The sequence below is a fragment of the Leuciscus leuciscus genome, assembly GCF_965113295.1.
Source record: "Leuciscus leuciscus genome assembly, chromosome: 20".
Taxonomy (NCBI): Eukaryota; Metazoa; Chordata; class Actinopteri; order Cypriniformes; family Leuciscidae; genus Leuciscus; species Leuciscus leuciscus.
The window spans coordinates 8,647,535-8,663,516 of record NC_138744.1 but is presented as its reverse complement, the minus strand read 5'-3'; the positions used below and the strand labels follow the sequence as shown (position 1 = coordinate 8,663,516).

Here is a 15,982-nt window from a genome sequence, read left to right as displayed (position 1 = left end):
CAACATTAAAAGCTTTATTTTCACCTCAGGGGAACTTTAATCTAAAACGTTTAACGTGTGTCTCGGCGAAGGGTGGGATTAAATATCATCCTCAAGTGACTGCAAACTGGCATTCAGATCTGCCTCCATTTGGTTAGCAACACCCAATTTCCTATGATCCAATCAGCTCCCTCCCTGAAGGACAAAATCAAGCTCCGCCCTACATTGTTTTCTCATTCCAGAAGCTGTTTCACTCAGATATACGTTACAATTGGGAAGAAAAGACTATACCTCGACACCCCATTGACAACCTGATTTACTTTTTGTTAGCTGATGTATTCCATATGAATCAATATATTCAAGGTCGCACTTTACTTTACTCGTTGGGAATTGTTTGAAATTGTTTGAAATTATTATATTTTTATTATTATCATTATTGAATACCTTTTAGTGGTAATTTATTTATTAATTTAGAATTAATTTAGAACACTGTGGTTTTTAAGGTGCTTTATAAATAAATTTTGATTTGATTGTTACAGAAGTAGTAGTAGTACCCTTTAGTAGAATGTATGTGTGTATGTATTTACTTCCAGGTTGAAATCGCTGACATTGAAGCAAAAAAACACTTTGCAGAATAATGGTATATTGGCTAATTCTAGTTTGTGGTTGACATCTCTCTCTGCTGAGCCCAATACTTTGTAGAATAATGGTATATGGGTTGTTGTTTTTCCAGTTTGTGGTTGATATCCTTCTCTGCTGAGCCCAAATCATTTTAAACTAAGGCTCACATTGATTGCTTTCTCAGACAGCTGGATTTTTAGGGGCCGTCTGTCGGAGCATTGTCATTTAAGACCATTTTCCGTTGCTCACCTGCATAAACTTCTCCTGTTCCTTGAATCCTTTGAGCTGCAGCAATCAAGCAATAAATAAGCTGTCCATTTGAATGCACTGAGGCTGTTAGACTGGCAAAGATCAAAGCCTTCTGTGTTAGCACAGCAAATACAGCGCAGAGCCGAGCACCTCCCCTCTCTAAAACAAAACCTACACGCCGAGCATAATTAGCCAACGTCTCCCCAGGCACAGCTTAGCTGGCGTACTCTTCTCCACCACTGTCAGAGCAGCGGTGACGGCCATCAGTACAGCTATCGCAAACACAATATGCTCTTTCATTTTCTTCTTGTTTGCAAAAATCAGCCATTCTGTGCACAGCCCCTTGACATCATTCTTGGGATTGCTTTATCATACGGTTTCTTGGTGAAAGCAGCCTTACGTAAGTCTAATTATGCCCCTCAGGACGACGCAGGCCACTCAAGAAAACTCAAGAACATTTAAATGAAGAAAGAAGAGGTGCGCAGACTATCACTTAAAGCAATAGTTCACCCAGAAATGAAAATTCCGTCATTATTTATTTACCCTCATTTCATTCCAAACCTGTATGTTTTTGTTTTGTTTTTGTTTTTTGGAACAATTATTACGCAGCTTTTCAGATACAACGACAAGGAGCTCTCAAGCTCTAAAGGAGTCAAATACCATAAAAGCACCATAAAACAACTGCAGTACATACAAGAAAATTTAAGTTGTTATTCTATTTTATGTTTCACACAATAAAAGCAAAGCCTTGGAACAACACACAGTAGAGTAATGTAAATAATGACTGAACTTTACTTTTTGGGTGAACTTTCACTTATGAAGAAGTCAGATAACACTAGCTGTAAGTGTTTTGGTTATTGAAATGGCCATATTTTGATAACTTTTTCCATATTATATAATATGTCTCTGTGCTTAGGGCATCTGCTATGCTTTAAAGGGCAGAAGTTACACTATTCACTCAACACCCGTATTTCAAAACTCCAGTGAAGTGTGTAGTGTTACTTAAGAGTGGAATTTAGGGCACGTGGGTCACACAAAACGTGGGTTACTGGATGTTTTTGTGAGAGCAGCACAACCTGACACTGAGCACACGCTTGGGAATCTGATACTGAGTTTGACTGACATTTCAATCTGTCTTTGGCTGGTGTGGAGTATAGTTATGCAGTTAGTACCTCTGTTTTCTGATCAGAAGCTGATGAAAGACTAGCCCGTTTATGCAGCCGCCTTGGATTGCTGAAAAATGTCAGTGACATGGTTTATCCAGCCTGGCTTTCTGAATATTGGGGTCTTTAAAAAAAAGTAGATTTGATTTTCGTAGTTCAGATGGATTGCTAGTTATATCAGCTAATTAAATATATGGTCGTGGACAATATAAATTATATCCTGTAATGCCAAAAATTTTGTCACATTCTGTATTCTGTTGATACTGAATACTTAACTTTGTTCATCAAAGAATCCTTAAAAAAAAACTAAAAAACATTCAACTGATGATAATAATAAGAAATGTTTCTTGAGCACTAAATTAGCATATTAGAATGATTTCTGAAGGATCATGTGACACTGAAGACTGGAGTAATGATGCTGAAAATTCAGCTTTGCCATCACAGGAATAAATTACATTTAAATTACAGTAGCCTATACTGTATAAATTACTGTTTATTTGATCAAGTAAATGCAGCATTATATAATGAACACACACACACACACACACACACACACACACACACACACACACACATACATATCTAAAGATTAATCGCATTCAAAATAAAAGTTTGTGTTTACATAATACATGTGTGTTTACTGTGTATATATATATTTATAAAAAATTATATACACACACACACATATATATATATATATATATTTGGTATGCAGACCATTTTTCTTTTCAACGATTTAGTCTCTACAACAGCCCAAAAAAAAAAAAAACCACAAACATGACAGTAAATGTTGATGCAGCCGTTATGGCATTCACACAGGGTTGGTCTCAGAGTTTGAGTGAGAGATAGACTGGCATTTTGGAAAGGTAGAACAGCTGTAGGCTCCGTTTGGGTGACGGGGCTTCTGAGGAGATGTGCAGCAGGGGTGGACGGATGGATGACTAGAGTAATGACAAGTGCTTCAAGCAAATTATGACTAACACATTTGCAGCATATGTATTTCATATAGCATTTAAAAAGTGCATCGATGTGGCAGTGAAGTAAGCAGTGCACTTGAGATAGCCATTCAACACTGCAGAGCCTTTAATACAATGCCACAAAGGAGTCAGGGTGTCAAACAGTATTGCTTAGAATTATGTTATTTAGTTTGAATGATAGTTACATTTATTTGAATTACCACACCAGTGCTCTGCTGTGTGAATAAATGTTCTCTTCTCCAGCTGTCTTCTGTTAAAGTTATGGTAAAAAGTAGTAGATGTGGTTTCCGGTAATTCATTGTAAAAATAGTGACATTTCTCTCTGTAGGAGGTCTTTCTGCAGTATTTGGTAGTACCGTAAGGCTCCATTGCATATTTGTGTTTTTATTTACAACACGTTTAGCAGCGCTGTGCATTATAGCCAATCACATTTCTGTTGAGAGCGTGAAAACAATGGCCAATCAGAGAGCGTGAAAACAATGGCCAATCAAAGTCGTAAAGCAGTTTTTGCATGTGTCCCTCTTAAAGCAATATTTATTTAGTTGTAAAATATTTGAATATATTTAAGGAATGCATTTGTTTTTTTTATTATTATTATTAGTATTATTATTAGCATTAAAGCCACACTAAGTAGAAATTGTGTTTTTGTCAAACAGCGACCCCTAGAGTCGCTGTGGAATACTTGCACTGTCGTAAATATATTATATTATAACGTTTTTACATGATAATTTCGTTTCTTTACTTTTAATGATGAAGATTGTGTGTTAAGCGTCTGCGACTTACTTTCACTTTGATTTGCGATAGTTTGCACGTTGGCTTGATGCAGTTGCTCATCTGCGGTGATGCGTGTTCCAGCGCGTCGTCATATCTGGATATAACATATAGCCTATATACAACGCTCTCACATGTTTTTTTTGTTGTTTTTTTTTAGCATTTTTGGGAGGAGTACAATTTACATATGTGGTTTCAAAAACCATATGCATTTACACTTGTCCAGTTTCGTCTGGAATGCGTCTCAGATCTCCTCCTGAAGTGGTTTGAGGGATCGGATTCAAATCCGTCTCAAATGCGTTTCGGAGGGAATTTAAACCTGGACTTTTCACGATCGGATAGCTATCCGATCTGAGAAAATGCATGAAGTGGCCAGGTGTAAACAACCCCCATGACAAAAACATACGCACAAAAGCCGAAAACAAACGCTGGCTGGCCTCTCACGTCCAAATTTGACGAAGTGGTGGGGGAAGTGACGTATGCCGTAAAGCAGTCAAATTTTGTAGTTCTTTTTGTGCTCTGGTTACTACCCGAACACCGAAGTTACATAGTGCCAGTAAAAGCGATACAGACCCTGTCAGGCTATGACAGACGTGTCATTCAACCTATTATAAGTCGATGTACCATCACAAGGATCTTGGAAATATTTTATGAAGGTTGAAAAGTTACATAGTGTTGCTTTAATAAATCACTTTTTTTTATTTATTTTTTTATTTATTTTTTTATGGTATCAAAACTGATAAACCCCCACCCAAAAATTCTGCCATATATATTGGTGACTTAGCTGTATTTTACTTTAGATAAAATATTTCAACAGTATTTATGTAAATCATATGTACATTTTTATACTTCCATTGTTTTCTCTCTTCACAACAGTTGTTTTTTTTGTTTGTTTGTTTTAAAAAAAAAAAAACATTATCACATCTTTCTTTCTTTTTTTATGATAATAAATTTTCAGTCTAGCAGATAGATTGGGTATGCAGGCCTTGAATGTGTTTATGCAGACATATCTCTTCAACCCTCAAGTTTCTTTTTGTATCATTTTTGTGTTGATTAAACTCCACCCATGGCAGCATCATAGACTGGTCAATTTTCTTTGTGAGGTAGAATGCTGAAAAAATAGAACCTCCACTGTGAGGAATTGTCTGTCTTACAGGGCATGTTGTCTTTTTATGTCTTGTTGTGGATATGACAGTATCTGTGATGATTTATGATACAGACATAATCTGATATTCCAGTGCGTCGCCTCATTTGTGTGTTTCACCCACGCATTAGCTCCCCACACAGGCCAGAGCAACTTTTATCCTGTACCACCAAAACTTAATGATATTCTCACCTCACCATTTTCACTAAGGTTTATCATTCCCAGCACATTTGCATTGTACTTGATGGACAGTAAATCTTGAAATGAACTGGGGTAAAATAGAAAAAGAGGGTGTTTTCTGTATGACAGTATCAGTCTTGCATCTTTCTTGAGGAATTTTAGCTCACTCTTTTTCACAATGTTGCTTCAGTTCATTGAGGTTTGCGGGCATTTGTTTTTGCACAGCTCATCCTGCCACTGCATTTCAATCAGGTTGAGGTCTGGACTTTGACTGGGCCAGTACAACACCTTGATTATTTTCTTTTTCAGCCATTCTGTAGTAGATTTGCTGGTGTGCTTGGGATCATTGTCCTATTGCATGACCCAATATCGACCAAGCTTTAGCTATCTGACAGATGGCCTCACATTTGACTCTATAATACTTTGGTATTCAGAGGAGTTTGTGGTCGACTCAATGACTGCAAGGTGGCCAGGTCCTGTGGCGGCAAAACAAGCCAAAAATCATCAACCATTCATCAGCGTGATGAACAGTTGGTATGAGGTGTTTGTGCTTATATACTGTGTTTAGTTTGCTTTAGTAGGCTAACTTGGCGCTGTGCATTATGGCCAAACATCTCCACTTTGGTCTCATCTGTCCAAAGGACATTGTCCCAGAAGTCTTGAGGTTTGCAAGCCTAAGCCGTGCCAAACATGTTCTTTTTAGAGAGAAGCTGCTTTCTTCTGGCAACCCTTCCAAACATGCCACACTTGTCCTATCTTTTTCTAATTGCACTGCCATACACTTTACAAGCCTCAATTAACATTTTAAAATGTTAATTGAGGCTTGTAGAGTCTGAGGTGTTGGTATTGGGTGTTTTGCGATTTTCTCTGAGCATTGCACTGTCTGACCTTAGGCTGAACTTTGCTGGGACATCCATTCATGGTTTTGAATGTTTTCAATTTGTGAATAATCTTCCTTACTGTAGAATAATGGACTTCATATTGTTTGGAAATGGCCGTATAACTCTCCCCAGATTGATGGGCAGCAACAATTGCTACTAAATGATCATTGTTGATGACTTTCCTCCTTGGCATTGGGTTAACACACACCTGAATGCTCCAGACCAGAAAACTGCCACAACGTCTGCTTTATAGAGGGGATCACTGATCACACTTGCTGATGATCTATTAATCAAATGCATTTGATTAGCAGCATCTGATTGCTACTTACATTCTTAATTCCTAAGGAAGCAGTAAGGATGACTCACCTATAGCTTTTCCATTTGGGCCTAGTTTTTGTTAAATATATAATGATAATATGATGCCATGTGTTGTTCATCTGAGGTTGTGTTTACCAAATTTTAAGACCTGCCAAGGACCAGGTGATTTTTATGTCCTGATACATAAGACCCTGGAATTCAATAGTGTGTCCTTTATTTTTCTCATGACTGTATGTGTATATACATATACAGTCATGTGAAAAAGAAAGGACACACTATTGAATATATATCATGTTCCATATATTTGTATTTTTTTCTCTACTGGTGCTCACTTATTTCTGATGGTCAGAGCTCTCAGAGCTGATTGTCTATAGCAGTGTGAGCGGACACTGCTTTTTCGCAAGCTATTATGAAGCTATCAACCACCAACTGACTGTTCTAGGTTTCTTTTTCTCATTCTATCACTGCAGTTCACGTTATACTTTCTAACCCACTCTTGGAGTTACACATGCCCAGCTGGCAGCTTCTAAATATGGAGATTTCAGGTTGTTAGCCCCAGGGAAGCTTTGATACATGCTGCGTTTAGTTCAGGACTTGAAATCAGAAACACAGAGGGTAGTTATATCACATTATCTTCACCCAGCGCAAAACGTCAGCATCATCCAGGGCACATTTTAGCTCTTATAAATGCATAAAAACACTGCATTGTTGCTTGACCATAGCTCCTTTTACTGTGATATTTACTGCAAGGAGGTTATCACCTTTATATAAGGGAATTTGATTTCACCTCAAGTTATTTTATTTCATGTGTTCCTTTTTCAAACATGCTGGATGTGGTCCATTCTTATTTCCTGTGAAGGGGTAAATCTTTTAGGAATACACATTGCAAGTAATTCAAAGCTAAATTAATAAATGGATGGATGGTTACATGGTTTGCCAGTGGGATGAGAAATAAGTTCAATATATATTGTTAGGTAAATTTAGCTTGTTATTATTTAATAAATATGTATATATTATTATAAAATTATGCATATGTCTGAGAAGTTACTGCAGGATTGACTCACTGTCAGGAGTGCAATAACAGTGTTTATTCATTTAGCCCGGCTTCCAGGGAATAAATATGCACTTGTTTGTAATAAATTAATTTACTATCCTTTAAAAAACATCCTTAGCAAATTTTCCTCAAAAGTGAAGCGCTAAATCATAAATGATTTAAAGTGGCCATGTTTAATATTTTCTTATTGCCTATACTTCACTTTTGACTGTTCTTGTATAAGACTGCCCATGTGTAACTTCTTTCCATTATGTTATTTGCACATCGTGGACAAGACAGAACAAGAACAAGACCTTGGACACACTGTTACACTCAAACGCAAACGGGAACTCAAGAGACACACATACATTTGAACGTTTGAACATCTGACCTCTCTTACGCGCAGGACATCCTGGATGTTATTGCTTAATTGTGTGTGTGTGTGTGTGTGTGTGTGTGTGTGTGTGTGTGTGTGTGAGTGTGTGTGTGTGTGTGTCTGTGTGTGTTTACATAATGGTTACTATTAGGGTTGTGAGGAGAATCATAGGGACATTTGAAGCCTTCAGGTCCTAAAAAAACAAACATTTTGAGCCTGTGCCCAGTCATTTTGTTGGGGCTTTTTTTTTTTTGATCATCACCTTTTATCAATGGTGCTGCCAGGACTGCACAGTGTACCAGAAACTCGGACCAAAGCCAATATATTCTTTATTAAGAGACATTTATTTTGTTTAGAGCTGTCTCATTGTGTTAGCTTTAGCAATAATAGTGTGCTTTCAATTAAAGGAGACATTTAGCAGATGTGTTTATCCAGAAAGACTAAAAATACACTTATTTCAGGACAATCCCCCTGGAGCAACCTGGGGTTAAGTGCCTTGCCTTTCAATTACCAGCCCTGAGCTTCAACCACTGCAACCCAATATTGTATCTTAAAGGTAATGTGTGTCATTTTGTTTCACTGTTGAAATACTTTCTCCTTACTTTTCCCCTACTTTATCCGAGCTTAATATGCAGAGATAACAACAAGTAGGCAATTTTTTGGTTAATTAAAGTGGAAAGGTGTAAACCCCATGATTAGTGTTCCGTGTTATTTTTATATTTTTAGTTTTCATTTTACTTTTAGTTTGAATAATTTTGTCTTGAGCTTTTGTCATTTGTTATTCATGTCATTTCGATATAATTTTTTTTTTTTGGTTTTTTTTTGTTGTCATTTTAGTACAAGTTCGTTGCCTTGTCAACATTTCTAATATTTGATTTTTACATTTAAGTTTTTCATCTAATTTATATATTTTATTTTATTTTATTTTATTTCAGCTTTATTTCACTCATCGAAAACTTTAATTTTTTTTGTTTTAGCCATACTGTTCATGAAACCTGTCCGAAAACAACAGTTATTTGCTCTTTTGTTTAGTGATGCTAGGAGCAATCTGCAAAATGATTTCTTATTTAATTAAAAACGAAGTTTGATTGGCTGGTGATTTTTTGGGACCGCAAAAGCAATAATGTTTGTGCATCTTTTACCAGTAACACAAGAGGGCTCTCTTTTGACTTGAGAGATAAAATATGTCGTATTGGACTTTATAAGATTATTTCACAATATTTCACACATCTTGTCCATCCATCACCTGTCAGCAATTTTTAAAGTGGACACAAACCACAAATAATCTCTCAATTCACTGGGAAACCTCAGCTGCCCTGCGGTAAAGTCAGTCCATCACTACAGCTCTTCACATATCTTTCTCTCTGAGCTTTCCTCAGTGTTTTCTTGTCTTAGATAGGCCTTCTGATGGCTTGCAGTCACTCTCACATTCACTCTTGTCCGTCTGTGCTCCTGGCATGTTGCATTCATAGAAGTGTCAGTCATCTTCTTTTTGGGAGTGTGTTTTTTCCAAGACATCTATAGTCTTATCAGTCCACACATTTAATTGTGTGGCTGCTGCGGTTCCTGTCAGCGGCTCTCGCTGAAGTGTGTGTGCGTTTGCGGTGCAACGCAGACCTGTGTGTCAGATGCAGCAGATGTCTGACATTTTGTATCTAATGAAACAAAGGAAGACCCTTTGAGTCCTATCAGACTCCTGTTGCCGCTCTCTCTCTCTGTCCCTTTATCTCTGACTCTATCTTTCGTTTTCTAAATAAAAACAGGATGATGTTTGACATGAGCAACTTAATCGCAGCACAAGGGAAAAGAGCATCAATGTGATCCACATGACTCTTGGACTGTCTTTTGCTGTTCAACATTAAGATGGCTAGGTTTTGGAAATGAAATTCAAGCACAATTCTTGTTTGTGAGAAAATGATTGAAATTTCCAATGTCATTAATAATGAATTTAAAAAGATGGAACTTTTTAATATTATAGATTTTGACTATTTATAGTGTAAATAAATAAACAAATAAATACATACATGCATACATCTCAATAGTAACAATAATATTTTTACAATACCATTCAAAGCATTGGGGTCAGTAACATTTAGTAAAAACAGTAAAACTTAAAAATAAATTAATACTTTTATTCAGCACAAATGCATTAAATTGATCAAAAGTGACAATAAAGACATTTACAGATATCGTTAAAAAATAATAGATAATAGATGCAGCCTTGGTGAACACTTTTTTTGAAAGGCTGTGTATATTATAAAAATACATTTATCTTGTTTTTGGTAAAAACATATCTAAACACCTTCAATAACTTGGCTAGTTAAAAAAAAAAAAAAAACACATTTTTATTTAACACTCATTTAACTTAAAATTACTTAAGATATTTTAGAAATATACAACAACATTGTAGTGAATCTTATTTCATTCTAAGAATTTCTATTTTTGTTAATAAATTCAACTTTATTTATTTTATTTTATTTTTTACCATCAACCTGCCAGTGACTACAGATGAAAACTAGCCTGAATGGCTAAATCTGACACATTTACATGATGGACGTGAGTGCTCATGTTAATTAATGTCCATTGTCCCTTTTAAAACAAAGAATAAAGAAATCACATTTTACTTTAAGTGGCTTTTTTTAAATTTTTTTATGCTTAAAGCAAGAAAACAAATGCCAGTGTGGAAAGAAAAATAAACTTCCTACTGGTTACTGGTGTAACCAGGTGCTGGTGTTTACCCCTTAGTTCAACCAGGGACATAAGCCACAAAATAAGTTGTCATAGTTTCGGGACTCTTTAGATATATCTCCCCGATTGATCTGGGCCAGGAAGAAACAGCTGTGAAACTTCCAACTGCTTAGTTGACTCATGTTACCCAAAGCACTGAACCGCATCTTGACCACTTGACTGCTCAAAGTGGCACTGGCGGTCTGTGGAGCCGCCTCCTCTGCACACAGTCTCAGGGGACAGGGCCACTGTCTGGGGTCTTCATGGAAGAGTAACATGAAGAATAACTGTGGGTTCTGGGTCATACGGGAGCTCTGGAATGCTGTGTGCTTATTATAACCCTTATAAATGATGTAAACTGGCACACCACAGCCCCCAGGACTACCCAGACTCCCCCTGGGCAGAAGGACACAGAGTGCTCTCAAAATCAATATGTCACTGTCTCGCTCTTTTATATATAAAGGAACTTAAACATACTCGTGTTTACTTAGTCGAATTGAAGCCATAGATTTAGTTTATTTATGTTGGTGAGTCCCATCCCATCCATCCGTCCGTCCGTCCGTCCGTCCGTGACAGTAAAGACTTTAACATTGTTTCAAAATAATAATAAAAAAGTTTATTTTAAAAAAAAAAGATGGATGGATTATTTTGTCTGGAAGTTTTAGAACTGTAAAGTTTGTAATTTCTTCATATTTCATCAGACTTTTTTCTCCTCCCCAGACTTTATTCAGTGTGTTGAATTGTGTTTTCCCATATGACTTTGTGCTTTGATTTAAACTGGATTCAGTGCCTGTTAGCTACAAACCCAATTCCTAAAGGGGAAGCAGCTCCGTGGAGTGCTGTTTACTATTCTGTACATTACCGTAAATTAACTTATGATTGCTCTAACTTGATGTGTATCTTGCTGTTTTTTTTATTCGCCATCCTTTAAGTTCCTCTCTTCTAATCACACGTAATGACACTCCACGTCCTACACGCTAAATTTAAATTGCACTAACTCCTTGGTGGGTAAAATAAATATGTTGCTCCGTAATGGTGTTGACGACCAGTGAGAGAAAAATTTGTGATTTGCTAGGGGCCATTTTGGCTCCGGCCAAACGGTTTGTGCCAAGAGCCAGGATGGCTGCCAGTTTCTCAAACAATTGCAGACACCTGTGATGAATGGCTCAGTGGTTTCAGCTCCACTGACCCAGCTGCACTTGCATGGGGATTGTGTATGGAGACAAAAAGGCCTGTGAGCAGGAGATAGACTCAGGGTTTAGAAAACCCCATGTTGCTTCAGGCCTGTGTAGAAGCATTTTGACATGAAACAGCAATAGTGGAAAAGGTTTGGTTTTAATTGTTTTGTTCTCCATGTTGTATGTTTTTAAAAAGTTGTCTGAGTTTTGCCACAATGGCACACTTTCATTCATCAATATTTCTTCATATCAATTTTGATTAATCTATTGAATAAATTTGAATATTTTGAAATATTGATGTTAGAATCTACTAATTTCAGAGACTAAGGCCTGTTCACACCAAGAAGGATAACTATAAAGATACAAATAATGATAACTATATAACTGTCCACATCAGAGGAAGATATCGTTCTGTTTAATTAAGCATGCTGCAGTTTTGTTGTCTGCCACTTTAAATGCTTGTTCTCTTTAAAGCAGTATTGATTCTGAAAATATTGTTTATCTGTGCCATTATCAGTTCAGTTCAGTTCAGTTTATTTATAGAGCAAATTTAAAAATGGCCACTGGCCAACCAAAGTGCTGTACACATAGAAAATAAAGCTAATAAAAATTAGTAACACAAATAATAATAAACAGTTTAAAAGGGAACAATCATTGTAAGCTAAAAGCAACAGAAAATAAATAAGTTTTGAGACATGACTTGAACTCAGACAGAGAGGAAGTCGATCTAATATAAAGTGGGAGCTTGTTCCACAGTGTGGGGCCAGCCACTTCAAATGCTCGATCTCCCCTTGATTTTAGCCGGGTTCTAGGTATCTGAAGAAGTTTCGTTTCAGATCTAAGACTTCTAGTGGGAGAATAAAAATGGAGTAAGTCAGATAGATAAGAAGGTGCTAAATCATTTAAAGATTTATACACCAGTATTCAAATTGTATATTCAATTCTAAAATGTATCGGTAGCCAATGAAGGGATCTCAAAAGGGGGGTGGCATGGTCAAATTTCCTCTTTCCCTTTAGGAATCTCACCGCAGCGTTTTGAACAATCTGTAAGTGTGCTGTTTGGGACTTTGATACACCAAAATAAAGGGCGTTGCAATTGTCCTGGCGCGAGGTAATATGAGCATGGATCGCAGTCTCCAACGAGCGCTTAGGGAGATAAGATTAGATTTTCGCTATAGAGCGAAGATAGAAAAAGCTAGATCTAATGACAACACTAATTTGCTTATCGAATTTGAGGGAACTATCAAACATCACACTTAAATTCAGTAGGCCTACCTGGGGAGAGATAGATAGATCTAGAGATCCAAGGTCCATATCATGTCTTTGCCTGGTTTCTGACGGGTTAAAAACAATAACTTCTGTTTTGTCTGAGTTCAAAAACTGAAATTCTTGGCAAGCCAAGGTTTTACCTCCTCAAGACACGCTGTCAGACTGTCTAGAGCACTCTTATTTTTCCTAGACAAAGGCATATAAATCTGCATGTCATCAGCATAACAGTGAAATGAGACATTGTGTTTCCTAAAAATAGAACCCAGAGGAAGAAGATATAGGGAGAATAAGACAGGAGCTAAGACAGAACCCTGAGGCACACCGCAAGATACATTTTGGAGGGAAGAGGAGAAACATCCCATTTTTACAGAAAAACGTCTATTAGTTAAAGATTTGAACCAGCTTAAGACCTCGCCCCCTAGGCCAACGTAAGACTCCAGCCGCGAAACGAGAATCGTATGGTCAACAGTATCAAAAGCAGAAGACAAATCTAACATTACTAAAATGACGGAATCTCCTGAATCTGTACCCATATAATATCATTGAGAACTCTTGTAAGAGCGGTTTCTGTGCTATCCAGAGATTTAAACCCTGATTGAAACTTTTCAAAAATATGATTGTCATTTAAGAAGGTCTGAAGCTGAAAAAATAAATAAAATTCTAATACCTTGGAAATGAACGGCACAATGGATATAGGACGAAAGTTTGATAAAATAAAGGCATCAAGTGAGGGTTTCTTTAGTACAGGTGTAATTGAGGCAATTTTCAAACTCGAGGGTATAGCTCCTTCAAGCAAGGATTTATTAAATAACGACACCAACCCAGGGCCGACAGTATCAAATAATTGTCTCAGATAACGAGGAAGTAAAGTGTCATACGTACAAAAGGAAGGTTTAAGTTGAAACATTACTTCCTTTACAGAATGTACAGAGACAGGATTGAAAGAGGTCCAGAGGGTAGGTGAACTCATCTCTGTTGGTATTTCCTGATCGGAGATTTGAAATTGGGCTCTCAAATTAGAAACTTTATTGCCAAAGTAGCTAGCAAAATCCTCACAGAGTGCCAAAGACGGGCAGCGAAGAGAGTTTATAGGGGAGTTAAAATGAAGTTAATGACCGAAAAAGTGCTTTTGGGGTGTGGTGATGTTTTTCAATCAATTTAGTAAAATAGGAAGCCTTCGCTTTCTTAACTGCATTCTGATATACCAATAGGCAGATCTCGTACGAGACCTGTAAATTGTCTTGTTTCCACTTCCTTTCTGCTTTCCTGCACAACTGTCTCAAGGAGCGTATACTATGATCAACCCATGGCTCTGATTTGGATTTAGATTTTGACTTAAAAGACTTGATGGGAGCAGAAAGACTTAAAGTATCTTCCCAAACAGTATTTAAAAGATAAAAATTGTGCTCCACATTATCGTTACAGTTAGGGTGTGGTGTGGACACTGCTATTCTTTTATATTTAGAATGATTTTTAGAGCTACAGGACCCTTTCCAAAAAATATGAATATCATGGAAAAGTTTATTTATTTCCATAATTCCATTCAAAACATTAAACTTCCATAGATTATAGATTCAGGGCCCACAACTTAAACGATTTCAAGTATTTAGTTGTTTATTTGTACATAATTTGGGCTTCAGCTCATAAAACCCACGAAAACAGGATTTCAAAAAATTTGAATATTACATGAAATCACACAGTAATTATACAGTAATACCATGGTCATTGAACCAGGTTTTGGTTATTTTGGCAGTGTGGGCAGGTGCAAATCCTGCTGGAAAATGAAGGAAGCATGAAGTGCTCTGAAAACGTCCTGGTAGACGGCTGCGTTGACTCTGGATTTAATAAAGCACAGTGGACCAAAGTCATCTTTTCTGATGAGAGCAAATTTTGCATCTCATTTGGAAACCAAGGTCCCAGAGTCTGGAGGAAGAATGGAGAGGCACACAATCCAAGATGCTTGAAGTCCAGTGTGAAGTTTCCACAGTCTGTGTTGGTTTGGGGAGCCATGTCATCGGCTGGTGTTGGTCCACTGTGCTGTCCACTCAACACAGCCGTCTACCAGGACATTTTCAGAGCACTTCATGCTTCCTTCAGCAGACAAGCTTTATGGTGCTGACTTCATTTTCCAGCAGGATTTGCACCTGCCCACACTGCCAAAATAACCAAAACCTTGTTCAATGACCATAGTATTACTGTGTAATTACTGTGTGATTTCATGTAATATTCAATTTTTTTGAAATCCTGTTTCCGTGGGTTTTATGAGCTGGAAGCCCAAATTATGTACAAATAAACAACTAAATACTTGAAATAGTTTAAGTTGTGGGCCCTGCATCTATAATCTATGGGAGTTTAACGTTTTGAATGGAATTATGGAAATAAATAAACTTTTCCATGATATTCAAATTTTTTGGAAAGGGTCTGTACATCTTTATTGTTATCGTTTTAGTTATATTTTATCAAATTATCTATTACATTTATTTCAATTTTATTTTCAGTTTGTATTTTCAGTTTAATTTAGTTTTCATAGTTTCAATTTATCATCAAGTTTTTTTTTTTTTTGTGCTCTAGTTTCAGTTTATTTACTTTTAGTATAAGGGCTGCCCAAGTTCATGTGCTAACTGGTATAATTTTAATTTATTTGAGATTAGTTTGTTTGGGAGTCATGGGAATGTATTTTAGTTAAATTTTTGTTTTTATTTTAAACAAGGTTTTATTTACATTACATTTGAAAACTGATGGAAAGTCTATTAGATACAATTATGAGATGTACTTTTTATTGTATTGACCTATATCTGATCTACAGCCACTTATTAAGCATCAGCTACTGTGTGTGTGATAATGTGTAATTGATGTCCATTAAGTCCTCTTTTCTTTTGTATCGCTCTGTTGCATTTGTTGTTGTTTAATTTATTACAAACTAATACATGAACCATGAGATTGCATGAAAGACCTCTTTAGAGCACTATATGATGTTTGCTTGACTCACCTCTGAGCTGCAACATTTGTTTTGCTTTTACAGAGAGACATGCTGGACGTTAATCAGATTATGAAGGACTTGGCCAGCATGGTGCATGAACAAGGAGACACCATAGGTGAGATCTTATTTGTGCATG

The 15,982-nt window shown here is 36.7% G+C and overlaps 1 protein-coding gene across 2 annotated transcripts in view; it reads left to right on the top strand.

The window, feature by feature from the left end:
• tsnare1 (T-SNARE Domain Containing 1) overlaps positions 1–15,982 on the top strand; it is a 192,116-nt gene that overhangs the window by 88,675 nt on the left and 87,459 nt on the right. For both annotated transcript variants that reach the window (XM_082149365.1, XM_082149364.1), the window contains exon 9: positions 15,889–15,961. In XM_082149365.1, the coding sequence (XP_082005491.1) occupies positions 15,889–15,961 (73 nt within the window). The remainder of the gene's footprint in view (positions 1–15,888; positions 15,962–15,982) is intronic.